The sequence below is a fragment of the Meriones unguiculatus genome, chromosome 12 (assembly GCF_030254825.1).
Source record: "Meriones unguiculatus strain TT.TT164.6M chromosome 12, Bangor_MerUng_6.1, whole genome shotgun sequence".
NCBI classification, from domain to species: Eukaryota; Metazoa; Chordata; class Mammalia; order Rodentia; family Muridae; genus Meriones; species Meriones unguiculatus.
In genome coordinates this window covers 2,711,858-2,737,999 of record NC_083360.1, presented here as the reverse complement: position 1 = coordinate 2,737,999, position 26,142 = coordinate 2,711,858, and the positions used below count along the sequence as shown (strand labels likewise).

The following is a 26,142-nucleotide window of genomic DNA, read 5'->3' as shown; positions in this document are numbered from 1 at the left end:
AGACATCTTCTTGTTATATATACTTTTGGTACCTGCTTAAGCCATGCTGGTCTCATTCTCAGCTTTCCTCCTGCCTCAGTATCCCCAGTGCTACGATTATAGGCACATGCCGTTAATCTTGGTAATTAAAGACACTTTCTAAGGCGACAAAAAAGCAAACAAAAAGTCTTTAAGCAAAAAGTGCTTCAATTCTATCTATCTATCTATCTATCTATCTATCTATCTATCTATCTATCCATCTGTCTAACTGTTCTAATTTTCTTGAACTGAGAATAAAGCTTAGTCTCTCCTTTGTGTCCTTTCTTGTGCCATTATGTTCACTGACATGTTTGTACCTAAAGTAGGTGACACCCACTACATCTTCATAAATCCAAATTTTAGAGTAAAATAAAAATATTTTCTCATTTGTATAAATGGAAGCCTAGAGCTGAATTACGACTCCAAATCTGTCAGAAATTCATAACAGGACCCAGAAGGAATACACAGTACAGATCAGCCTGTGTTAAGAAGTGATGAAACTCTTAAAGCCGAAGGCTTCCTAGCAAGTCTTCATAACTCCCCCTGTGGCTCCCAAGGGCTGCTTCTCATTTCCTATACCTGTACTTAGGCACAGAACAAACACCTTCTGGTTGACATCACGGCTGCAGAGAAACCTAGGGTAGGTCCATTAGCAATAGTCTTCATGACTTTGAAGTGACGAATCTCTCTTTACTTTCCAGTTAGTTAACTGGAAGGAGGAATCCCATGGTTCTACTGAACTATGGTGACAGAGTCATGTTCCCACTGTGCACTAAGAACCAAGGCTTAGCCACTCTTTTAGTGGCCACGAATGCCAGAGGCATAACTGGGCTGAATTAAGTTATTGTCTATCCTGACTTGGGAAGTATGGGCTTCCACAACACCTCACAGAAAACTGAGAGCATTGGCAGAACAAAGCAAGTAGTTACTACCGTGGGTGGGGTTAGGAGAGGATCAGCATTGCATTTAGTGAAGCTGGTGTTAGGTAAGTCACCAAGGTTCTGACTCAGTTTGAGCATATCCTCTTGTGTAAATTAATGTTTAGCTTCAAGGATTAAAAATTGACCACATCACTTGGGGAGGAGAGTGTGTGGAGAAGGGGGAGGAAGGGAGGTATGGGGAGGAAGGGAGGGGTTGGGAGGGGAGGAGGGAGGGAACTAGAGGGGGTATACAAAGTAAATAAAGTATAATTAAAAATAAAAAAATGACCACATCTTTGGTTGTATCTTAACATACAAAAGCTAACTTCCCAATTTCTTTTTTTTTTCATTTTTTTATTTTTTTTATCAGTTACATTTTATTAACTCTGTATCCCAGCCGTGTCCTGATCCCTCATTCCCTCCCAGTCCCTCCCTCCCTCCCTCATCTCCACCGTGCCCCTTTCCAAGTCCACTGATAGGGGGGACCTCCTCCCCATTCATCTGATTCTGTTTTATCAGGTATCTTCAGGACTGGCTGCAAAGCCCTCCTCTGTGGCCTAACAGGACTGCTCCTCCCTTCGGGGGTGGGGAGACCAAAGAGCCAGTCATTGAGTTCCTGTTAGAAATAGTCCCTGTTCCCCTCACTTTGGGAAACCAATTGGTTACTGAGCTACCACAGGCTACATCTGAGTGGAGGTTCTAGGTTATATCCATACATGGTCCTTGGTTGAATGTCAGTCTCAGAAAAGACCCTGTGCCCAGATATATTTGGTCCTTGTGGAGCTCCTATCCTTTCCCCATCAGACTAACTCCCCTTCTTTCTTATGATTCCCTGTACTCTGCCAAAGGTTTGGTCATGAGTCTTTGCTTTGAAAACACTGCTAGTTAGACTCTTTCAGATGCGCTCAGTAGACTCCTGTCATACATTCAATGCACATCCCATCTGTTTTTCTAAATGAGGATTGATCATCTTACCCCATGTCCGCTCAATTGATTATCTTTTTTAGGTGTATAGATTTCATTATGTTTATCATATCTTATAGGTCTATATAAGTGAGTATATCCCATGTTTGTCTTTCTCCTTCTGGGATATTTCACTCAGAATGATCTTTTCTAGATCCCACCATTTGCCTGCAAATTTCATGATTTCCTCTTTTTGGTTGCTGAGTAGTATTCCATTGTATAAAAATACCACAATTTCTGTACCCATTCCACCGTTGATGGACATCTGGGTTGTTTCCAGGTTCTGGCTATTACAAATAGAGCTGCTATAAACATGGTTGAGCAAGTGTCCTTTTTGTGTACTTGAACAAACTTAGGGTATATGCCTAGCAGTGGTATAGCTGGGTCTGGAGGAAGCACTATTCCTATTTGTCTTAGAAAGCGCCAGATAGCTTTCCAGAGTGGTTGTACCAGTTTACATTCCCACCAGCAGTGGAGGAGGGTTCCCCTTTCTCCACAACCTCTCCAGCATGTGTTATCGCTTGAGTTTTTCATCTTGGCCATTCTGATGGGTGTAAGGTGATATCTCAGGGTCGTTTTGATTTGCATTTCCCTGATGGCTAATGAGGATGAGCATTTCTTTAAGTGTTTTTCTGCCATTCGATATTCCTCTGTCGAGAATTCTCTGTTTAGCTCTGTTCCCCATTTTTTAATTGGATTACTTGGATTGCTGCTTTTCAGCTTCTTTAGTTCTTTGTATATACTTGATATTAGTCCTCTGTCAGATAAAGGGTTAGTGAAGATTCTTTCCCAATCTGTAGGCAGTCGTTTTGTTTTGATGACGGTATCCTTTGCTTTACAGAAACTTTTCAGTTTCATGAGGTCCCATTTATTGATTGTTGCTCTTAGAGCCTGTGCTGTTGATGTTCAGTTCAGGAAGTTGTCTCCTGTGCCAATGAGTTCTAGGCTGTTCCCCACTTTTTTTTCCAATTGATTTAGGGTATCTGGTTTTATGTTGAGGTCCTTGATCCACTTTGACTTTAGTTTTGTGCAGGGTGATAAATATGGATCTATTTTCATTTTTCTGCATGTAGACATCCAGTTGGTCCAGCACCATTTGTTGAAGATGCTGTCTTTTTTCCATTGAATGGAATTGGCTTCTTTGTCGAATATCGAGTGTTCATAGGTGTGTGGATTTATTTCTGGGTCTTCTATGCGGTTCCATTGATCCTCCTTTCTGTTTCTATGCCAATACCATGCAGTTTTTATTACTGTTGCCCTGTAGTACAGCTTGAGATCAGGAATGGAGATACCTCCAGATGATCTGTTGTCGTACAGGATCGTTTTGGAGATTCTGGATTTTTTGTTTCTCCATATGAAGCTGAGAATCTTTTTTTCAAGGTCTGTAAAGAATTGAGTTGGTATTTTGATGGGAATTGCATTGAATCTGTAGATTGCTTTTGACAGTATGGCCATTTTCACAATGTTAATCCTACCAATCCATGAGCACGGGAGATCTTTCCATCTTCTGATATCTTCTTCGATTTCTTTCTTCAGGGACTTGAAGTTTTTCTCAAACAGGTCTTTCACTTGCTTGGTTAGAGTCACACCAAGGTACTTTATGTTATTAGTGGCTATTGTGAAGGGTGTTGTTTCCCTAATTGCTTTCTCAGCCTTTTTGTCTTTGGTATATAGGAGGGCTTCTGATTTTTTTTGAGTTGATTTTGTATCCTGACACTTTGCTGAAGGTGTTTATCAGCTGAAGGAGTTCTCTGGTTGAATTTTTGGGGTCGCTCATGTATACTATCATATCATCTGCAAATAGTGACACTTTGACCTCTTCCTTTCCGATTTGTATCCCCTTGATCTCCTTTAGTTGTCTTATTGCTCTGGCTAGGACTTCAAGTACTATGTTGAAGAGATATGGGGACAATGGACAGCCTTGTCTTGTCCCTGATTTCAGAGGGATTGATTTAAGTTTCTCTCCATTGAGTTTGATGTTAGCTATAGGCTTGCTATATATTGCCTTTACTATGTTTAGGTATGTGCCTTGTATCCCTGATCTCTCCAAGACTTTAAACATGAATGGGTGTTGGACTTTGTCAAACGCTTTTTCCGTGTCTAAGGAGATGATCATGTGGTTTTTGTCCTTCAGTTTGTTTATGTAGTGGATTACATTGATGGATTTCCTTATGTTGAACCACCCTTGCATGCCTGGGATGAAGCCTACTTGGTCATGGTGGATGATATTTTGATGTGTTCTTGGATTCGGTTTGCAAGTATTTTATTGAGTATTTTTGCGTCAATGTTCATAAGAGAGATAGGCCTGAAGTTCTCTTTTTTTGTTGGGTCTTTGTGTGGTTTAGGTATTAAGGTGACTGTGGCTTCATAGAATGAGTTTGGCAGTGTTCCTTCTGTTTCTATTTTGTGGAATAGCTTGAGGAGAATTGGAGTTAGCACTTCTTTGAAGGTCTTGTAGAATTCTGCGCTGAAGCCATCTGGTCCAGGGCTTTTTTTGGAGGGGAGACTGTTAATGACTGCTTCGATTTCCTTGGGAGATATAGGGCTATTCAGTCTTTCTACCTGATCTTGACTTAGTTTTGGTAGATGGAATCTTTCAAGAAAATTATCCATTTCATTTAGATTCTCAAATTTTGTGGCATATAGGCTTTTGTAGTATGACCTAATAATTGTTTGGATTTCCTCAATGTCTGTGGTTATGTCCCCATTTTCATTTCTGATTTTGCTGATCTGGATAGTTTCTCTCTGCTTTTTAGTTAGTTTGGCTAAGGGTTTGTCTATCTTGTTGATTTTCTCAAAGAACCAGCTTTTTGTTTCATTGATTCTTTGGATAGTTTTATTTGTTTCTAGTTGGTTGATTTCAGCCCTTAGTTTGATTATTTCCAGCCGTCTGCTCCTCTTGGGTGTATCTGCTTCTTTTTTTTCTAGGCTTTTTCAGTTGGGCCATTAAGTTGTTTGTATGTGATGTTACAAATTTCTTCTTGCAGGCATTTAGTGCTATAAATTTTCCTCTGAGCACTGCTTTCAATGTGTCCCATAAATTTGGGTATGTTGTGCCTTTCTTTTCATTGAATTCTAGGAAGTCTTTAATTTCTTTCTTTATTTCTTCCTTAACCCAGCTGTCATTGAGTAGTAAGTTATTCAGTTTCCATGTGCGTGTCGGCTTTTTGTTGTTTCTGTTGTTGTTGAGGTGGAGCTTTAGTCCATGGTGGTCAGATAGTATACAAGGGATTATTTCAATCCTTTTGTATCTGTTGAGGCTTGCTTTGTGGCCCACTATATGGTCTATTTTGGAAAGGGTTCCATGCGGTGCTGAAAAGAAGGTGTACTCTTTTGAGTTTGGGTGAAATGATCTGTAGACGTCTATTAGGTCCATTTGATTTAGGGATTCTGTGAGTGCTTTTATTTCCCTATTTGGTGTCTGTCTTGTTGATCTGTCCCTTGGTGAGAGTAGAGTGTTGAATTCTCCCACTATTAAGGTATTAGGATCAATGTATGATTTAAGCTTTAATAGTGTTTCATTTACGAATGTCGGTGCTCTTGTATTTGGGGCATAGATATTCAAGATTGTGATGTCCTCTTGGTGGATTTTTCCTTTGATGAGAATATAGTGGCCCTTCTTATCTTTTTTGATTAACTTGGGTTGAAAGTCTATTTTAATTAGATATTAGGATGGCTACTCCAGCTTGTTTTCTGGAACCGTTTGCTTGAAAAACAGTTTTCCAGCCCTTTACTCTGAGGTAGTGTTTGTCTTTGTTGCATAGGTGTGTTTCTTGGATGCAACAGAATGTTGGATCCTGTTTCCTTAACCATTCTGTTAGCCTGTGGCTTTTTATTGGTGAGTTGAGTCCATTGATATTGATAGATAATAGTGACCAATGCATGTTAGTTCCTTTTGTAATGGAGTCGATGATCTAACCCTGTTTCATTGCTTGTTTTCTTTTCATTTTTGTTGGGACATTATCTGTATGCCCTGTTTTCTTGGGTGAATTTGTTTTCATTGGATTGGAGTTTTCCTTCTAGTATCTTCTGTAGGGATGGTTTGCTGTGTAGATATTGTATAAATTTAGTTTTGTCATGGAATATTTTGTTTTCTCCATCTATGTTGATTGAAAGCTTTGCAAGGTATAGTAGTCTGGGTTGACATTTGTGATCTCTTAGAGTCTCCATGATACTTGCCCAGGCCCTTCTGGCTTTCATAGTTTCTGATGAGAAGTCCGGTGTGATTCTGATAGGTCTACCTTCATATGTTACTTGGCCTTTTTCCCTTGCTGCTTTTAATATCTTTTCTTTGTTCTGTAGATTTAGTGTTTTGACTATGATGTGACGTGATGTGTTTCTTTTCTGGTCTAGTCTATTTGGAGTTCTGTAGGCCTCTTGTATATTTATGGACATCTCTTTCTTTAAGTTGGGAAAATTTTCTTCTATGATTTTCTTGAGAATATTTTCTGGACCTTGGAGTCTGGAGTCTTCTTTTTCGTGAATTCCTATTATTCTTAGATTTTGTCTTTTCATAGCATCCTTGATTTCTTGGATATTTTGTGATTGGAACTTTTCTGATTTTACTTTTTCTTTGAGAGAAGTATCCATTTCTGCAAGTGTGTCTTCAGCTCCAGAGATTCTCTCTTCCATCTCTTGTATTCTGTTGGTGATGCTTACTTTTGTGGTTCCTGATCTCTTCTCCAAGTTCTCCAGCTCAAGGGTTTTCTCATTTTGTGTTTTCTTTATTGATTCTAATTTTGTTTTCATGCCTTGCACCATTTCTTTCATGTGTTTGAATTTGGATTCCTGTCTCTCTATGATGGCCTCTATTTCTTTTTTCATTTCCTTCTTATATGCCACTAATTTTTCCTCTACTTGTGTATCTATTTGTTTGGCTATGTTTGCTTGTGTTTCTTTAAGGATATTGTCTATTTCTTCTTTCTTTGCCTCCAATTGACTGGCCATCTCTTTGAAAGACTTGTTCATTTCCTCCTTATGAGCCTCAAATAATTGGGCAAGCCTGGCTTTAAAATCATTTTCCTGTGCTTCTGCTGAATTGGTGTATCCATCGATTTTGGGGTTTGCTGGTGAAGTCATGATGTCCTGATTTATGTTGGAAGTGTTCTTTCGCCTACCTCTGGCTATTGGCTTATCTGAAACCTTCCCTGTTTGTTTTTGGATTCTGCAGATCAGACTGGTGCTGTCTCTCTCTGGTGTCTGGAGAGTTCTTCAGGAAGCTGAGCACTCTCAGCGTGTGCTGAGGACTAGCTGTACCTGTGGGAGGAAAGTACACAGGCGCAAACGGGGCAAATGCAAGCATGTGTGTGCGCGCGCGCGTGTGTCTGTGTGTGTAAGTGTGCGTGGATGAGTTTCTCGAGGGACAGAGTGATGGCTAATGTTGAACCCTTGAGTGTGTGGGAGGGGCTCTGCACTGTATATGTCGCAGGCGCTAATGATGATCGCAGCGCAATTTCTGGCATTAACTGTCTTAGCTCCTCAATCAGGCCCACAGGGCAGGAAGTTCAATGTCCCTAGTGCCCCTCTGTTTCCCAAAGTGGGTATGTGGGTGGGAGGGGGGTTCGATGCCTGGCTTCTGATTTAGAAGGACCCAGGATCTGGGGAACTGCAGATTCTCAAGGGTGCACTCACTTACAGGCAGGTCTCTTGGCAGAGATCGTGGTATCCGGGGCTCTCTGCTCTCTGGTTTGGCCCTTCTTCTTTGATGTGTTCCGCCAGTTCTGTGCTGCTGTCACTGCCAGGTTCTGAGGTCTTGCTGCAGCTGGAGATTTCAGGGTGGTCACTTCAGCAGGGATGGGGTAACCAGGCTCTCTGTTCTCTGGTTTGGTCCTGGTTAGTCTTAAACTGGAGGGCTGTGGTGCCCCACCAGTTCAGTGCTGCTCTGCCGCCACGTCCCGCTGTAACTGGAGACTGGGTTGCTAGTCCCAATGCTTTCTGGGAAGTCCTGGGATCTCTTCGTTGTGCTCTCCAAGCTTGGGAGGCCCAGTGCCTGGTGTGTCCAGGTTGTATGACGTTTCTGCCTGGTTTCGGTGAGTATATAGCGTATTCTCTGTCACTGTGGGATTGGGCGGGCCGCACCGTCAGTGATGGCGATCCTGCGGAGCTAGTATGGTGTCTAGCAGATTCGAGCCCTGGGAGGATGGTGCAGCTGCTGCGTGAATCTGGGACTCTGGGGCACGTACTGCTGGCTTTTGTCTGCCGCTAAAGTGCTTGGGGCTCCGTCTCAGCGGCTGTATACCCCAGGCAGTTAGGTCTGCGCTGAGAAAGATGAGTCCGCTGTGCTGCTGTGCCGAGGAGGAAGGAGGTCTGGGGGAAGGGAGTGCCCCAAGAACAAAGGATCGCTTCTCTCCTTCCCCAAGCAAGTCTCCGGGTGACCGGAGGCCAAAGTTTTCACCTCCCGCGATGTTCTCTGGTGTTCAGAAAGCCTCGCTGTGGTTTTCCTGGGTTGGGGGTCCTTCCATTCTCCAACTCAGAAGATCAGGTATCCCGCAGCTCAGAAACTGTGTGTGCTAGTCGCCATCTTGGCTCCGCCCCTCCCCCAATTTCTTATTTTATTCTGTCTGACTCCCTGAAATCCCAGTAAAAAAATTTTTGGCGGGGTGTTGTTTGTTTTTTGTTTTTAAATAATACTTTAGGTTTATACCAATTCTTTGTTTTCAAATCACAGGACATATCAGTCTGTGAAACTGAGATAACTTTTATGACTCCACTTATACACACACACACACACACACACACACACACATGCATGCATAACACTCACACTACACAAATTCATGGAGAGGGACACATACACAGAAAGACAGACAGAGACAAAGACAGAGGGACAGAGAGAGAAATAGACAGACTGACAGACAGAGACAAAAATAGATCCTGATTGGTAGCAGCTAGACTGTTGCTGTCCCCTGGAAAAAACTGCAGGATGTTTTCCCACGCAGATGCTTGGTGTAAAAGGCTTTTTGCTCTTGGGAGTGACAAACAGATGCTGCTTAAATGAACCCAAGGGGAGATCTCCTGAAAGATCTCATATTCAATCCCTGAAGAGTCCATTGCCCCTTTCATATTGATTTTTTCTTTTTCCCTTAACATTTAGATTTTCTTCTGGCTAAGTGCACCATTAATTAATTTCCATAGTCCAGAGCTTTGCAAAGAAAACCATATTGGCTGGTTCTGAAGAACTGGTCTGTGGAATGAGCTCTAGTTGGCAAGCAGCCAATATGGTTTGCTTTCTTTGTAATGTGTCTATGTAGGATTTCAGAAACTGTGGCTCATCACTTCCCTTTTATTGCAAAGCTCTGAAATATGGAAATTAATTAATGGGGCACTTATTAAGAAGAAAATCTAAATATTAAGGGAGAAAAAAATCAATGTGAAAGAGACAATGGAGTCCTCAGAGTTTAAATATGAGATTATTTTTCTAAGTGTTACCTTAAACTTCTTTTGCCAGGAGTGAAATGTACTCAATTCTTAAATCTATGCTTTTACATTAACATTTTTTACTCTGCAAGGATCCTTGAGTATTATCCTTGCTCTTTCTTAGTACCAAGCAGACCACCCCATGCTATAAATGGGCAATACTATGATACCGAGCAGATACTTCTAAAAGTAAAGGCTGTAGTCACCCCTTCTCTCCATTATAGGGATAAGTAATAATACATAATATATATAGGATGTATTGTTATTAAGTTAGTCATTTCATGAGAAGTTCATATGTTAAATGTGATTTTTGTTACGTAAAGTTTACCTATTTCTGTTATGATTTTATAGGACCAAAAGTGCATCCATCAGAAAACCCCTTAACAACGCTTGTGAAACTTTGAAATTGCTAGGACTCAGAAGCAGAGACAGTGGTTGGTTTGCTGTTGATGACACTGTGGTGAGAACTGTCCAGAGCGGCTTGATATCATTTGAATTAAGCGAGCACCTGGAGAGGTGAGGCCACAGGGGAGAATTGGCCAATGGCACTCTCCTACAGCCTGCCATTAATGTGTAGGAATGGAATCTCAAGATTACCTTCTTATTGCTCAGGTAGAAACATAAGCTGTCGTTCAGGGCGTACTTGGAAGTGCACACCCCACTAGCCGTGGATGCTGTTTGCAGTTTTGCTCACGATAGCTTAGGTAGGGCTTTCAAAACTACTTGCAACATCGCTTTATTTGTATAGGTTTCTCTCAACACCAAAATAGTTTCCAAACAGCACCCTCAGTTCTTATATTCCGCACTATAGTAATTAACTGCTCGTAGTATGCTCACCTCATAAATATGCAGATATAAACTGAATTCAGTCCCTTCATTTAGCACCCTCATTTCCATGTTTTCTAGACGGCCCATCAGAGGAGTGTTTCAGGCAGTTTTAAGGTACATGAGAAGTAAATACTCACAGAGAAAGACAATCACATGTCTAAAGATAGGTTTCATTTCGTAATGATGACTTTACCTCTGTTATTATCCAGGCTGAATTCTGCAGAAACACAGTGTGAGATGGGCAAGCGACTGATGGATGGGGCCTCTCAGGTCAGGAAGATCAGCCAGGGATGAAAGAAGCAAAGGGATCCAGGGAAGACAGGAGGAAAACGGGTTTAGACTTGATTTTTCTCCAGCCTGGTGCTGCAGGGGAGCAATGGAATACCACAGCTGTTGGTTTTCATGGTGCAACCTGGCAGTCCTTGTCTCTGGGAAAAGGCTGCTCTGGACTAGGTCTTCTATTCTCTGGAGGACAATCAAGGGTTAACTTGTCTACTTCTGGGATCTAAGTCTGTATCAGTTTCCCAGGTGTGATGTAACAAAATGCCACAAATTTATTATCTGACAGTTCTGGAGGCTCAGTGTGTCCAATCAGAGTGTTGATAAGGTTCATTCCCTTTGAGGACTTCAAGGGAAGAAGTCCTGCCGGAAGCCTGAACTTGGCTTATAAACAGTCATCTGCCTCCTCACACAGTGTTCTCTGTGTACTTCTTATTATGCTAAATATTTCTCTTTCGGAGAACATCAGTAATATTGAAACAGGGTCATCCTAGTGAGCTCACCTTAACTTATATACTCCTGCTGGGACATGGAATGTTACACTCTGTGCATTAGTGCTGGAGAATATGGTTTATCAGTTCAAACCAAAAGAAGAACCATGGAAAGGTCCCATTGCAGAAGTGGACATGAGTATTTCAGTCCTTCATATTTGTGTTATGTGAGCAGATTATTTTGAGTGGATGCTTTTCTAGAGCCATACTTTCATGATGGAAGCATGAAAATTGCAAACCTTGGCAACTGCACCATCGTAGAAAGCACAGCACACCCACATAGGCCCTGGGGGCAGAGCCCGTCAGACACCCGAGATGTGATGGATGTAGACCCAAACTCTTCAGCGCGCTTCTGTACTGAGCACCATATGAGACTAGAGCCAACGCATTCAAACAAAAAATTGTTTAGCAAAACATACCTCAGCATAGTAAAGCTACAGTAAAAGCATGGTCGTGTAGCTCTTTTACAACGAGCTGGACTTGTAAGACCGAGCATGGTTCTGGGTGAGTCAGTGAACACTGAATCTGTGTGCTTCTGAAGGCTTTGTAGACCAGGCGTCATTGGTGAGACTACAGTTATTGTGGCTTTTAAAATCATAAATATTTCTTACTATTGTTTGAGTTGTTCATACATCTAAAAATTCAAATTGTGGGTCATTGTAGCAACAATTAGAAAAAAAAAATGCTTGGCTTTGTAAGACTGTTCCCCTTACATTTTTTTTTTCTTTTTTAAGAATTTTGTCATTGTTGTTAAAGCCCAAGACACCCATGCACATTTTTCTAGGTCCACATAGCATCAGAATCACCAAAATATTGCCTTCTACCTCCATACTTTGTCCCACTAGAAGGTCTTCAGGAGCAACAGCATTTCTGGAGCTGTCATCTCCTGTGATTGCAGTGTCTTCTTCTGGACCCCTTCTGGAGGTCATGACTATGTAAACAGAGTACATTCTAAACTAATGACAAAAGTACATTATAGTAAGAACAAAAGCTAGTAACATAGCTGTTCATTACTATCATCAAGTACGTAACTTCATACCTTGGCAGGGTGATGGGTTTCTCAAACCAACATCACCACAGACGTGCGGGTAATGTGCTTGTACTGTGGCGCGAAGACCGTAGCGTCACTAAGTGATAGGATTTCCCAATTCTGTTGTATTCTTACAGGACCACCCAAGTATTTGCAGGTAGTCGCTGATTGAAATGCTATGCCGTACATGCGTCTGTAATTAAAACATTGGGGTACTTTACAGCTCACCTGAGACAGGATGATTACTTTAAGGATATGTTTTAGAGGGGGATGTGCTGGTGTACACTTGTAATATTATGATGTGACTGGCTGAGGAAAGACTGGCTGGGCTACATAGCAAGAGCAAACCACCTAACAATAACCAAAAGCATGTTTTACAATCTAACTTGAGACAGAGGGAGAGGTCCCAGTGAACAAAGCTAGGGCCTACAAACAGGAAGATCTCAGTTATGTACCCCAGCACTCAAAAACCTTAGCATAACAGCCTGCATCTGCAACTAAAATATTGAGAAGAACAGAGACAGGCAGACCTCTGGAACTCATTGGCCAGATAGCCTAGGGGACCAGTTGAGCTCACTACTGCCAGTCTGCCTCAAGTAATAAGGTGGAGAGGGAAGGAGAGACGTAGCTAAGATCTAACATTGATCTAGATGCATGCACATACGTGTGCCCATTCGCCAAAACATACAGATGGATGCGCCCAGTCAGACATGCGCATGCAAAACACACAGCCAAACATACCGAGAGACATAGAAACAAAGAGCTTAGCTGATCTGAACAGGCTTCTTAATGGACAGGTTTCACTAAAGTCTTTCCTTAGTGTCGTTAGTCGATCATCAGAATCCTTGCTTTGCTTTTAAGTGAAAGTAAAGAAAAATAACTGTTTTTCTTGGGTCTGACGTGTTTCAGTGCTTTATTTCCCTCCTGGCTTGTCTCTCTCCTTTTGAACAGGTTCATTGTAGTCCACCTGTCTTCCTCAGTGGACAATAGCCAGTTGGTCTCTTTTGTGAAGTCTTTAGAGGAAGCCTCGCTCAGCACCACCGCCTGCATTGTGCTGTCACACCGGAAGGACAATCCGCACAGCGTGGTTATTTTAGTGGTGCCTTCTAAGGAGTTAAATCCGGCTCTGAAGAACTTGCGCTCGGAAGGGTTTGGAGGACTTCCAGAATCATCTAGACATTTCCAAGTAAAAGAAGGAGAACAACTTCTTTTAAGATTTACTGGAAACATATTTGGCTCAAGTAAGTATGAGGAAATATTCTTGTATATTCTACAGACTATAAACCACAAAACCTTAGATGCAAAAACCCCAAATTTGTGTTACTCAGAAAGACTTCCCTTTAGAGAATTTGTAGAAATATTTATATGCTTCTAGTCTTTCTAGGCACTTTTCTCTGCACAGAGGCATGTGGGGTTTAATGGACAAATTCTAAGTGCATTCCCTTAGGACTAGTCTTCACCCTGACTGCCTCCTGAGTTTAGGTTAGCATAAACTTTCCCTTGTGACAACTCCTTAGATCCTGCTTACACACCCTGCTTACACTCAGCAAGAATGTGTTTTACAGTAATCGTAATCTGTTGAGAAACATGTCACGTGACAGGTGGCCCTTATGATGATTTGACTTACAAATGCTGCCTTTATAGTTTACGAAAGCAGCGCACATTCAGATAGAAACTGTGTGTTCTGAGTTTTGATCTTTCTCCAGCTTAGTTGTTTCAGGACTAATACTTTCTGTGTTGCCGCAGCTCCTGGTGGGCCACCCAGTCTCGAGAAGAAATAATTAGTACCCCATGTTGGGTAGCTAAATCATGGCATTAAGTATGTGAAGTGTGTTCTATGTGTTTTTGACATATTTTCATTTTGTTATGTTTATGTGAAAGTGAACCCATTACAAGTCCAGGAGAATCCATCTGATACTCTTCTGATAGAACTATATTACCCTCCATTGCACCTAAAATGATCCAAACTATTGAATGTGACCAGCAAAGAATCCAACATGGGTCAATGGACACTCAAGAGAGATATGATCAGAAATACGACATGTAGCTCCTTATTTTAAACCACATCATTTTACTTTGCACATTTTAAGGTATATTTTCAGCACATTCACATTCCACATTTGGAAAATGGTCTGGGGTACAAAAGAGGCTAAAGAATAGTAGATTTGGTAACATACTCTGCGGTCTTCTCATTCATACGTTCATCCAGTCTTTCTCTTGTTCCCATATCAAATCACATCAAAATGAGAAATTATTGACCTCTAGGTTTGAGTTTTATTTATGTTCTCAGGAGACACTCTTCACTGGAATGGGATTTTATGGACGATGGTCATGTCTTCCTTGTTCAATATCCTCTGGCCCCAACAGCACTCAGCTTTCAATGACTGTAGAGTGAATGAATGAAGATACAGTAAAACTCAGGAGAATGGACAAGATGATAGCAATGGGAAGTGCTAGGGAGGAGGGAGAAGTGAGTGGTTAGGGGAGGTGAAGGAGATACAAGACAGTGAAAGAGGAAGCGAGAAGAATAAAACAGAAGAAGAGTAAAGACATAGGTGAAAGAAGAGAACTAAAGTTCTTTGGAGGAACTGCCATGTGGGCATTGTTTTCATCAACTCCTTCCTATTTGCAACTCCTTCCTTGAGTAAAGTAGAGTCTCAAGGTGTACCTATAGTGGCAAAGTGTGAAGGAGAACCAAAGGGTGGATTTGTATGGGGTTTCTGAATCAGGAACCTTGCTATGCACTTGATGTGTTGTAACACCCTCTGCATATTTGTAGACTAATATGCATTCCATTGAATTTCATGATGCCTACTATGTCTCATTCAGAAAACGGCTCCAAGACTTTATACAGTCTTTGTGGTTCACAAAGGAAACGAGGTTTGAAGTCAGTCCTGAGACCCATTATTAACCAGTATCTTCCAGCCTAAAGTATCTCTTTCACTCTTACATACAGCATCTCAGTCATTGGAAGAGTAGGGGAAAAAAGGGTAGGAAAGATGCTTAAGTTCTGAAGCAGAACCACAGTGCACAGTCAAAGAAAGCTCTCTAAAGAGAGATAGTCACTACTCGGAAATACTCCACCCAAACTAATAATACAAATGGTTTTCCTGTAATAGCAAAGTGGCAGCGATGCTGACCTATTATCCTAAACAGGACTGAGCTGCTGTTCTCACAGGCAGTGGGTCTGTTCCTTGACCAGTGCCCAGGGTCATATGCTAAATTAACACAGCCTAACACTGGCAACATGTGTGCTGGACTATCCAGGAGGGATAGAGATGATCTCTCCCTCGCTCAAAGAAACCGAGTCAGGCCAGAAGCCCAATTCTTTCTACTGTCTGACTCCAGGAGACTCTTGTTCATATTAGAATCCTCACTGGACCTTGTCCAGCGGTCTTTGTTTCAGGGCCTTACTTTATTTTTGTTTGTGTATGTCCCTTGGCACAGATACAACTTTTCATTTGCTCCCTTAAGTCATTTCTCTATAAAGACTCTCTTTGGAAGTGGCTAGTCTTGGTACCCACACAACCGCCTTTATCTAGATGGCACAGGAAAGATAGGAGGAGCTCTGTGAGAAATATTAGTAGAAATTTAAAAAAACAAAGGTTTTAGCATTGTAGTAGTAATTGTGATAACTGAATGAGTTAATGCTGAATAAATTCATTAATAAGTTATTGAATTTAGACCACTGTCTTTCAAAAATCCCAAATCCTCTCACCTACAGATATACCACCTACAGATATACAGATATACAGAGATGCCACTACAACACTTACACATTTTGCTGAATGACCCTGAAGACCCCATCGAGTGCCAACAAAATTCAGAAAGTGCTAGCAATGTCTTTGAGAAGGTTTTATCTAATGACACCTTTGTCTCACTCCTAACTTCTAGAAATGTTCTGTCCAAGCCTCTATGCCTTAGAGATGTTCTCAGTGTCCTATATCCTTTGGTCCTGGGATGTGTGTGTCCATGTGTACCATATTAAATTAATCATCCCTTTATTCGTTCAGTAAAACTTACCCACTCTTATGCACTCTGCTATCTGAAGACTGGATATGATAAGTGGCTGAGTGAGTGTAATGCTGGCTAAAGAGCACACTGCAGAAAATAAGAACAGGGAAATGATTAAAAAAAGGATAGAGTTACAATTTTAAATACTAATCACAGGAGAGCTGCTGATTAGGTGACATTTATATAATTCTCTGCCCATCTCAGGAAGCACCTTCCAGGCACAGGCGCTCCACGTCGGTGTAAATTGTGTGCCTGAGGATTATCAGAGACTAAGAAAACAGGGTCACCGGGCAGGAGGAGGGGTAAGGGACGACGAAGACTGATGAGTCCCAGGCCATTACAAAGACTGTGGCTGAGATTACATTTGGGATGGGCGTTCCAAACAGGAGCAACACGGCTCAAGGGAGAATGCAGCTCTGTTGGGAATAACCGGCGAGGTGCGGGTGGTAGTGGAGAGACAGGGCGATGAGCCATTTCTGTAAGGACTTGGCAGGCCTCGGGAGCAGAAGCTGTGCTAGCAGGTTAGAATCGTAGTAACACACAGACCCGCTGTTTCAGGATATTTTGGTTTCTTGTGTAGCTAGCACTCTTGCTTCCTCTTCTGACTTTTCTAGTGAACGCACTTATTCGTGTACGCGTACTTTCTATGATATCAATAAAAGACATTTCTGAGAAAACATGTATTACTGTAAGAAACCATCAGTTACTCACAAAATAGAAATAATTTTTTAACATGGAAAGTACTTGTGAAATAGTGGTTTTCTCAGTTATCTACTAGGGACTCTGTGTCTTAGATGCTGAGACTGGGGAAAAAGTCCCCAAAGGTCACCTAGCCAGTGCTGTCCTTCTCAGACTTTGAAATGTCATTTTTACTTCTTCTTTAGATGTGTCAGAGAAAGAGGAAAAACACTGTTATTTCTTTTACGATTTTTAACTTTTGGTTCCTTTTTATCAGAGAATAATGACCCTCGAAACGTGGAGCTCTCTTTTAGCAACGAACTTAAAAAAAAATGGCATAACAAGCAGTTTCTAAGCTCTGTCAGTCCTCAGTGATTCCTATTTTATTTACAGACATGACCTCAAGGTCCCATTACAGATATCACTAAGTTTTAAAAGCAGCTGACTAGAAATGGTAGGTTTACAAATTCTAAACTCTAATTTTACCAATGTAGGAGCACCTGCAAATCCTTGCGTGCTGCCTATTTACCCGCTTCCTGTGAGTAACTGTGACTCTCTCAGGAAAAATAATGTCTTTGAGGCATAAAAGAAGAAACTTCTTCAGTGACAGTCTACTCTGATAAAAGTAGTACTGTTTGCTTTTCTTTCTTTCTTTCTTTCTTTCTTTCTTTCTTTCTTTCTTTTTTCTGATAGTTCTTGGTGTGGGAAACAGAGCCCTTAACAAAGCATTACTCAAGGGATCTGAAAATTTTAATTCACAATTTGGATGGCATCTTAATCACCCAAAATAATTCATCATTAATAGCGTGACACATTTTTAAGGACAGGTCCATCCCATCCTTTAGTCGTGCTTTTAGAAATCCAACTTGCTGTACCAAGATGGCCAACTACACCAAGGTCTCTTCTTTCTTGCCCTTAACTGAGAACTTGTCGATTCCTGCTTTCAACTGTAGTTTAGAAATTTGCCAAAATGCCTTTTAGCAGCCACAGCAGGGAAACAGCAACATTTTTTATGGTTTTTTTTTTCTTCCTTTTACTGAATTTTTCCCTCCAGGCAAAACAGAAGGCATTCATTCTGTGAGAGATAAGTAAGGGTCATCAGCTTTGTGGATTCCTAGAGAGTACTCCTTCAGTTTGGCATTTCAGCAAAAGTTTAACTGTTTTGCTTAGCGTGCAGACGCAGCACAATGGAATCCTGCTTTTTTTGTTCTCTCTTCATTTGCTATCACAAAGTCACTAATTCAGTATTTAATGTGTACCAGGTCTGTGAACAATTATTTTATTCATATTGTGCAAGTCATTTTTAAGGGTAATCTTGAAGGCAAGTGTTACTTCTCCTATTTTAGAGATGAGGAATTTAAGTTCCTCAAAGTTCCTTAGTTGTGAGAGCACTGGACAATTATTAGCATATAGACAAATGGTGGCCGCTAGACTTGACTCTAGACTTTTACAGCCCAGATGTACAACCTTAACTGCTTCATGAGAGCTTCCTACAGATGTGCTACTGTGGTACAGGCATGCCCCGTCTAAGGGAGCAGCAAGGATACCTCTTCTACTCTTGCAATATGAGTCCCTAAAACCTGCAGAGGTGAAAATCCCTGTTCCCAAAAGTTCTGTTGTTTCCAAGGAGAAGACTTATCGGTGTCTTTGTGTACGAGCACCACAAGGTGTTCCTAATGATTCCAACAAATGCAGCTGTTCCGCCTGGACGCTCTGCACGAGGGCTGTCCTTTTCCGTAACTGTGGGAGTGCTTTATCTCTGTGCTCTTTACTAAGCAAGCCATTACCCAGGAAGTGGTGGTGCATGCCTGCAGTCCTAGCACCTGGGAGGCAGAAGCAGGCAGATCCCTGTGAGGTCTAGGCTCGCATGTTCTACAGAGCGATTCCAAGACACCCAGGGCTACATAGAGAAACCCTGTCTCAAACAAACAAACAACCAAACCAAACAAAACCAGAAACCAAAAACAAAGAAACACACAAGTAGAAAATAAGGGAACCAAGAGACTTACGGGATAGCCATTGAGCATGGTGAGATGGGTAGAATGACTAAGACACGGACTTATTAAAGTCTATTTTCAGCATACGTTTGTGTGTGTGAGAGCTAATGTGGGGAAAAGAGGACAACTTGCAGGGGGTTGTTTTCTCCTCCTGCCATGTGGGATGAGGGAATTAAAGTCAAATATTCAAGAGAGTGATAAGCACCTTTATTTGCTTGGCCATCCAGGAGGACCTGATGTTGAAATTTTTAATGTTCTTTAATTTAATTTTAATTTATACTTGAACAGCCACATGTCACACAAGAATGCAGTACTAAAATATTCAGTGTGAGGTCGTGGCAATGTATAGTATGATACAAAGCACACAGAGAAAGGGGAAAGATAATCCTTGGAGATGAAGCTAACTTTCTAAATACTGGAAAGTGTAAATATTTCCATAAGTTTCTAGCTAGAAAATCATGGAAAGGAAAAAGAAAGGCAAAAATTATTAGATATAAAAGCCTTCAGAATATAGTTGGTCCAATTACAGATAAGGAAGTCTTCCTTCTGCTCTGCAATAACCTGCTCTTGCTGTTAGGTTAGAGCCTCACATGGGTTAACAGCAGGCAAGACACTTTAACTGTATTTGATACATGAAAGGCCACTGGATATTGTAAAATTAAGGCCAATTTGTTATCTTTATGGTGACACATGAATCTCCTTTTTAGGCAATGGGAAGGATTATGGGAAAGACTACAAACTCATTTTTCATCTGCAAAGAAAACCAAGACTAGAACTCCGCATCAAAGAGGTGGATGAATTTGGGAACTATAGCTGCCCTCATTATAAGGGCGCCATTGTGGTCTATAAAGTTCCCAGAGAGAAGATTGTCCATAACATGGATCAATCTCTTCATGAAAATCTTTATCAGTTGCCAGTTTGCAAATTACCACTGAAATTGCCAAAGGTAAGTTACTGCCCTTTCCATGTAAAGACTTTTATGGCTTCTTTGTAATTCCCTATTACAACTGAGTTCTGCAAGTGAATAGATATAGAAGGTTAAGAGACATTAACTTTGATAAAGAAGGGGCAGGTAGCAGCAAGTCTAGAGTGGGAGAACACAAATCAGAGCTGCTGCTATGGCTGATGTTAGTTTTTCTAACAAGAGCAGTGAAAGTTGATTGGTTCCTCACACCTGTTGTTAATGATTATGGAAACAAAGCCATTCATCTTCTGAAACATCAGCTGAGTAACTGAGATATTATTTGTGAAAACTCTGAGTGCCTATCAGAGTTTACTTGAAGGACAGATCATTCTGAAATGGCATTAGCATCAAAATAGCTTCAGTAAGACTAATCAGTTCCAGCATGTTTATTTTACAAGTTATTCGTATCTAACAATCTGACTCATGTAGAAAATCAGATTAAATTACTTTCCAGAAAAGTCAAACACATAAAACCATTTTATTATTGCATAAGTAATTTCTGTCCATGAATGAGTTTAACTAACTTATATTCTCTTTTTTCAAATGTCCTCCTGGATGGAATTTTTATAAGTTTATTTATTTATTCACTTTACATCCGGATCATAGCCCTCTGCCTCCTCTCTTCCTGGTCTTACCCTCCCACTCTCTTCCCCCTATCCTATATTTTTAGTGGAAAATAATGATGAAAAATCACACTACCACTGTCTTGCAAGAAGACAATTCTTAGTGTTACAGAAAGCTAAATTATTTTTATGTTTTTACCCTCTGTGTTTTGAATCTCAGCAACATGTGTTGCAAATACAAATTTTGTATAATTTTTAGATGTCATGTAGCTCAGCCTATAAATAAACTCACTATGTAGCTGAGGGTGACCTTAAATTCCAAGTCTCCTTGTTTAAAGTCCCAAGGGCAAGGATTACAGGTGTAAACTATTACAGTCAGCCTTTATACTGTCCGTAAGTAACAAATATCAATTGCACTTCTGGAAAATATATGTTTTACTGTGTGTTACCATGAATATCAAACTACAGAAACAAAGTGTGGTCAGAAACTGTGAGGTCAATCATGGTGGCCACTGTCCTCACATGGTTAACCTTAAACAAAAGAGACATCCTGTGTTGCTAAGAGAACTTAATGAATCATATTTTTTCTAAAGATAGAGTGGCTCATTTTTAATATTTTGATTAGATCGGATTAAATAATGTGTTACGCAAATCGATTTTATTTGTTTTTAAGTAACTGCTATATTATAATATGCTTTTCAAATTCTGTGTCTGTGGGAAAGTACTTTCCTAAATGAACAAACCTAATGGGGTATGTAAAATGTTTATAGGAAACTGTTTTTCAAAATTAGGAACTGATTAGATGGTATTGATTAGTGTATCAATAGTCGTTCAGAGGTTGAATGTAGCATCTCAGGAAGCTAAAAATGGTAGAGCTTTTATAGAGAATAAAGGTTTTCATAATTGTTTCTGTTGTGGGAGTTTAAACACTAGACATAAAGAAAAAACTTGGTTTCCTGCAAGGAAATGAAATGCATTTGATTGGGACGGCAGAAATATCTCAGTAGAAACTCACATTTTTTAATTTATTTATTTTATGTATATGAGTGTTCTATCTGCATTTACACCTGCCAGAAGAGGGAATCAGATCTCATTATAGATGGTTGTGAGCCACCTTGTGGTTGCTGGGAATTGAACTCATGACCTTTGGAAGAGCAGACAGTTCTCTTAACCACTGAGTCATCTCTCCAGCCCTGAAACTCACATTTCAATAAAGACAGTACCATAATTTCCTAAATACAAATATCCTTCTGAGTGCTTTTGCGGCCTTGTGTCATTAAGTCATAGAATCTCATGACGCCTTTGTTCTTCTGTTACCAGTTGTGGAGACAGAGCAGGTTCAGCCACGTGGTCCAGGGTGCTAGAGCTAATCGCGGAGGAAGGATTTCAATGCAGGAAGTCTGTTCCCCAGGCCTTCAGCAACCTCTGCACTATTACTCCCTAAGCAGATAAAACTTCTGTCAGCCCAGAAAACAGGATAAAGTTGTGGGTACCTAGATTCTCCCTAGAAGTTGTAGGACAAGTCAAAAGGGTACAGACAAACTATTATAAAGAGTTACAAAAAAAGCATGCCACGGACACCAGCTCAGAGGAGCCTCGTGCACAGGAGCCACGTGAGCCTTTTTCATGCTGGTTTGAAGGGGGCTCCGGGGGTTGAACAGAGAGGCACATGCTGTTAAACAATGGACGGTAGAATCTGTGATATGTTCAGAACAGTACAGTCCTCTAAATGAGCACTCCCACTCACGCCTCTGCAGCTTTGTCTCCATTTTTGTTTATAATTTCCCCAGTCACTTTAAAAATATTTTAAAATATATGTATACAATGTATAGTATATAAATATACTTAAATATTATATATACATGTAGTGAACAAGTTGTGATAATTAGCATAGCCATAACCTCAAACATTAATTATTTCAGAGTATCTAGAAAGGAAGAATTTGAATGCTCTTCTGCAGTTGGTTCATTAACATTCAACTGTCTGCTCACATGCTATTTGCTGTCCTTATTCCCTTGTCTAGTAGTAATTTTTACCCTGGAACCCTCTTTAGGTTTGTTTTGCTGTGTTTAGACCTAGTCCGTCCGTGCCAGGTCCTGTCCTAAATGACGAGAACAGAGCTAGACTCAGACCAGGGACTAAATGTGTGTGACTGCATGTGAGGGGCATTAGGGACAGCCCTCACTAGCTTCCCTGAGAGTCACAACTGTGGGCTGAATCAAACAATTTCTCAGATGCTTATTTCAGAGCGTAGTTGTGCAAGTCTTTGCCTGTCGCACTGAGGAATTGATCTGAGTGAGCATTTAAAAGTGTAGAGGAGAGAGAACACCTCAGGGCTGCTCTAGAGGCTGCTTAATTGCACGTACATTTCTTCCAGAAGCTGTGCTGCCGTTCTGCAGCGAAGGAATGGTCACAAGGCAAAGCAGAGCTCAGTCGGACTTTCCAGCAGGAAGGGTCCAGACTTGATTTCCACGGTGTCAGACGATGAGAGGGAGATCTCATGTAGAGAAAACGAAACTGAATACCAAACATAAGGCATAAAATCAACTTCCAGTTATTCATATTTCCTCTGTGGCCTGTATGATTCTAAAATAATTAGGTTACTTGGCCAAGCTAATTTATCTAGCTATCCTCTGTGGAATTTCTGTATACTTCTTCCATGAAAGTTTATATGATCAATGTAAACCTGTCTTGAGCTCTTATCTTGCTTTGACTCTGACACACACTTCTCACACATATGACTGCTCCCGTTGGCCACCTCCTGTATCTCTGCCCCAGTGTGACCTCTCTCAGGAAGCTGTCCTGACTTCACTGTCTCTTCCAAGCTCGGCGTCCCTGATATGAACAGCCACGGACTCTGTGCTTCCTTTGTTGCTGTGGTTACCATATTTCATTATGAGGCCTAGCTTATTGTTTCTCCTCAGAAAATTTTAAATACTTTTCAACCTTGCTGTTTTCTTGGCCTTCCAGGGGCTCTTTTTGACTTTTTATTGACTGAATCCCTCAGCAATTCTAATACAGATACATTGCATATTTGTTTATGTCCTTTATATTGGACATTTGTGTCTTAAATAGGTGAAGAGTAAATTCTTTTTTTAAATTTTGACCGTTTTAAACATATATACCATTTATTGCTTTTATTTTCGTACTTCCTGTTATCCTGTGCTACCACCTTCTTTTTCCTCCAATCTCCTTCTTTCCACTTAGTCCCCTTGTGGCCACGCCTCCAGCAGCTGTTAGTTAGTAGTTATTAGGCCTCATGAGTGTCCCAGTGTCAATGGTTGAAAGCTGAGGGGCCCAGTCTCATGCTCGTGTAAATGGCCCCTCCTCATGCCTGCAACTGCAACGTCAGGTCTGGACGGCAGCATTTCATGACGCCCTTCCCCATCCTCTGTCAGCATTTCATGACGCCCTTCCCCATCCTCTGTCTCTTCAATTACACTTTACCTTCCTCTGTAGAATGCTCTGAGCCTTCTGATGTGCATGTGTGTGTGCAAATGTCTCGTTTAAGGCCAAGTACCCATCTGTCATTTATTCTCAGCATTTTGAACAAATATGAGTCTCTGCATTAATTGCCACTCTCTTCAAAAAGGCACATCTCTGCTGCATGCTGAAAACAGAACTAGTTATGGGTATAAATATAATTATCTGCTAGGAAGCAAGAAAGGCGCAGTGGGAAGAAAGCTCTAAGGCAGAGAAACAATAAATATAAAATAAATAAGAAATAGCAAAGTATGCACAGCTTCGGCATGAAAAAACTTAAATGGGATTTGGGAAATCATGGAATTTGGAGGGCAACCCCAAACTAAAAATACAAGTAAAAGCATATAAACACCTTATACATTAATTTTTTTGTTTAATTTCTTAATGTGTAAAACATAGTTTAGTGCACAAGTCCCCGATTTATAAATCAATGAATAACAGGGCGTTCAATAGCATGCAACTGCCCAAGCCATGAAAACTGATCAAAATACCTAGAAAAATCAGCGAAATGGCTTTGAAACATTTATTGTATACCACAGGTTTTGAATTATTTTCCCTTTTCTTTCTTTTTTCTTTCTTTCTCCCTCTCTCTTTCTCTGTCTCTTTCTTTCTCTTTCTTTCTTTCTTTCTTTCTTTCTTTCTTTCTTTCTTTCTTTCTTTCTTTCTTCTTTGTGTTTCCCAGTTGCAACCCCCTCCATCTCCTCACAGTCCCACCCACCCTCCCTTTTCTTCCCCTTTGCCCCTTCCCTAGTCCGCTGATAGGGGAAGACCTCCTCCACTTCTATCTGACTCTAGCCTATCAATTCTTATCAGGGTTGGCTGCATCATCTTCCTCTGTGGTATTGCAAGGCTGCAACACCCGCCCCCCTTACTAGGGAACCCACTTGGAAATAGAGCAGAGGATCTATAGGTCCTCTCCATGCATGGTCCTTGGAGTGTTGATCTCTGCAAGAACCCCCCTGAATCCAGGTTTATTTGTGTTTTTTTTTTTTTTTTTGGCTCTTTTGGTCTCCTTGTGCAGTTCCTGTCCCCTCCAGGTCCTCTTTCATAAGGTTTCCCACACTCTGCTCAAAGTGAGTTGCAGTATCTCCTTCCATACCCTGATGTGTTGAGTCTTTCAGAGGCCCCCTGTGGAAGGCTCCTGTCCTGTTCCTTTTCTTCTACTTCAGATGTCTATCCTGTTTGCCCTTCTGAGTGAGGTTTCAGCCTCTTCCTCCTTGTTGTTTAGCTTCTTTAGGACTATAGATTTTAGAATGTTTATACTATATTACGTGGCTATTATCCTCTTATTAGTGAGTATATACCATATGTGTCTTTCTGCTTCTAAGTTACCTCACTCAGGATGATCTTTTCTAGTTCCCACCATTTGCCTGAAAATTTCATGATTTCCTTGTTTATAATTGCTGAGTAGTATTCCATTGTGTAAATGTACCAGAATTTCTGTTCTTCAGGTGAGAGACATCTAGTTTGATTGCTTTATACATTTAGATGCTAAGTTTTTAAAAGTTTGAAATTGAAGTACCTTTCCTATATGAGTGGCAAATTCTGCTCCAAGAAGCCATGGACTTTTAAGCAAAACCCCATCAGATGCAAAATACCTCTAAGACCCAGAAAGGTCTCTCTCTCTCTCTCTCTCTCTCTCTCTCTCTCTCTCTCTCTCTCTCTCTGTCAGCTAGCATTCACAGTGCTGGAAGGTGTTATTCAGGTTGCTTTAAAAGTAAACTCATCAATGGCCTCACTCAGCCACACGTTTACCCGCCAGGCAAGGTGTCTACTGGTTCAGTAGTGCCAATACTCCCACTGTTTTGGAGATAATCAACCAAAGGCTATGTGATGTCACGGGAAGCCCACTCCATAGGAAGGAATAAAGACCAGGTACTATAAAGTTGGTGGAAAGCACTTGGCTGGAAAAGACATAGTTCCAACCAAAGAGCATACTAATATTCTCTAAATGAACATAAACCTGTTGGAAATTGCCTTCTGAATATTTTTGAATCTCCCTCTCTCCCTCCTTCTTTCTCTTCCTCCTTCTGTCCTTCCCCCTCTCTCTTTCTTTCTTTCATCCTTCCTTCTCCCCCACCTATCTTTTCTCCTTCCTCCTCCCCCCCTCTTTTTTGGCCTCATTCAGGAGAAGATATCTTTCTTCAAAGACTTCGTTTCTCCTGTTGGAAAGACATGATTTACAATACAAACTTGTAAGGTTTTCTACTCAATTTTGCCGTGCAGTATCTGATAGATACACAAATTCAGATAATGTTTATGCATGATTAGATCAATTAGGTCATTCCTACAAGTCTTAATATTATCTAGCCTTTAAACTTATCATCTTGAAACTACATCATCGTGTTAAAGATAGAAAGTCTTAAATATCCATTGCTTTTCATAGACGAATTGACTATCAATATGCCATCTGTACTTTCCTTTCCTCCCAGATGGGTTTGTGTAGGGCTTTCCAGATTCACACTCTTGGCCATAACTTATACACGAAGTCTTTGAAA

General features: G+C 40.8%; 1 protein-coding gene across 1 annotated transcript in view; it reads left to right on the top strand.

Moving 5' to 3' along the window:
• Dthd1 (death domain containing 1) overlaps positions 1–26,142 on the top strand; it is a 74,648-nt gene that overhangs the window by 17,465 nt on the left and 31,041 nt on the right. The window contains exons 6-8 of the mRNA XM_021658058.2: positions 9,669–9,833; positions 12,897–13,186; positions 19,342–19,580. Coding sequence (XP_021513733.2) covers positions 9,669–9,833; positions 12,897–13,186; positions 19,342–19,580 — 694 coding nt within the window. The remainder of the gene's footprint in view (positions 1–9,668; positions 9,834–12,896; positions 13,187–19,341; positions 19,581–26,142) is intronic.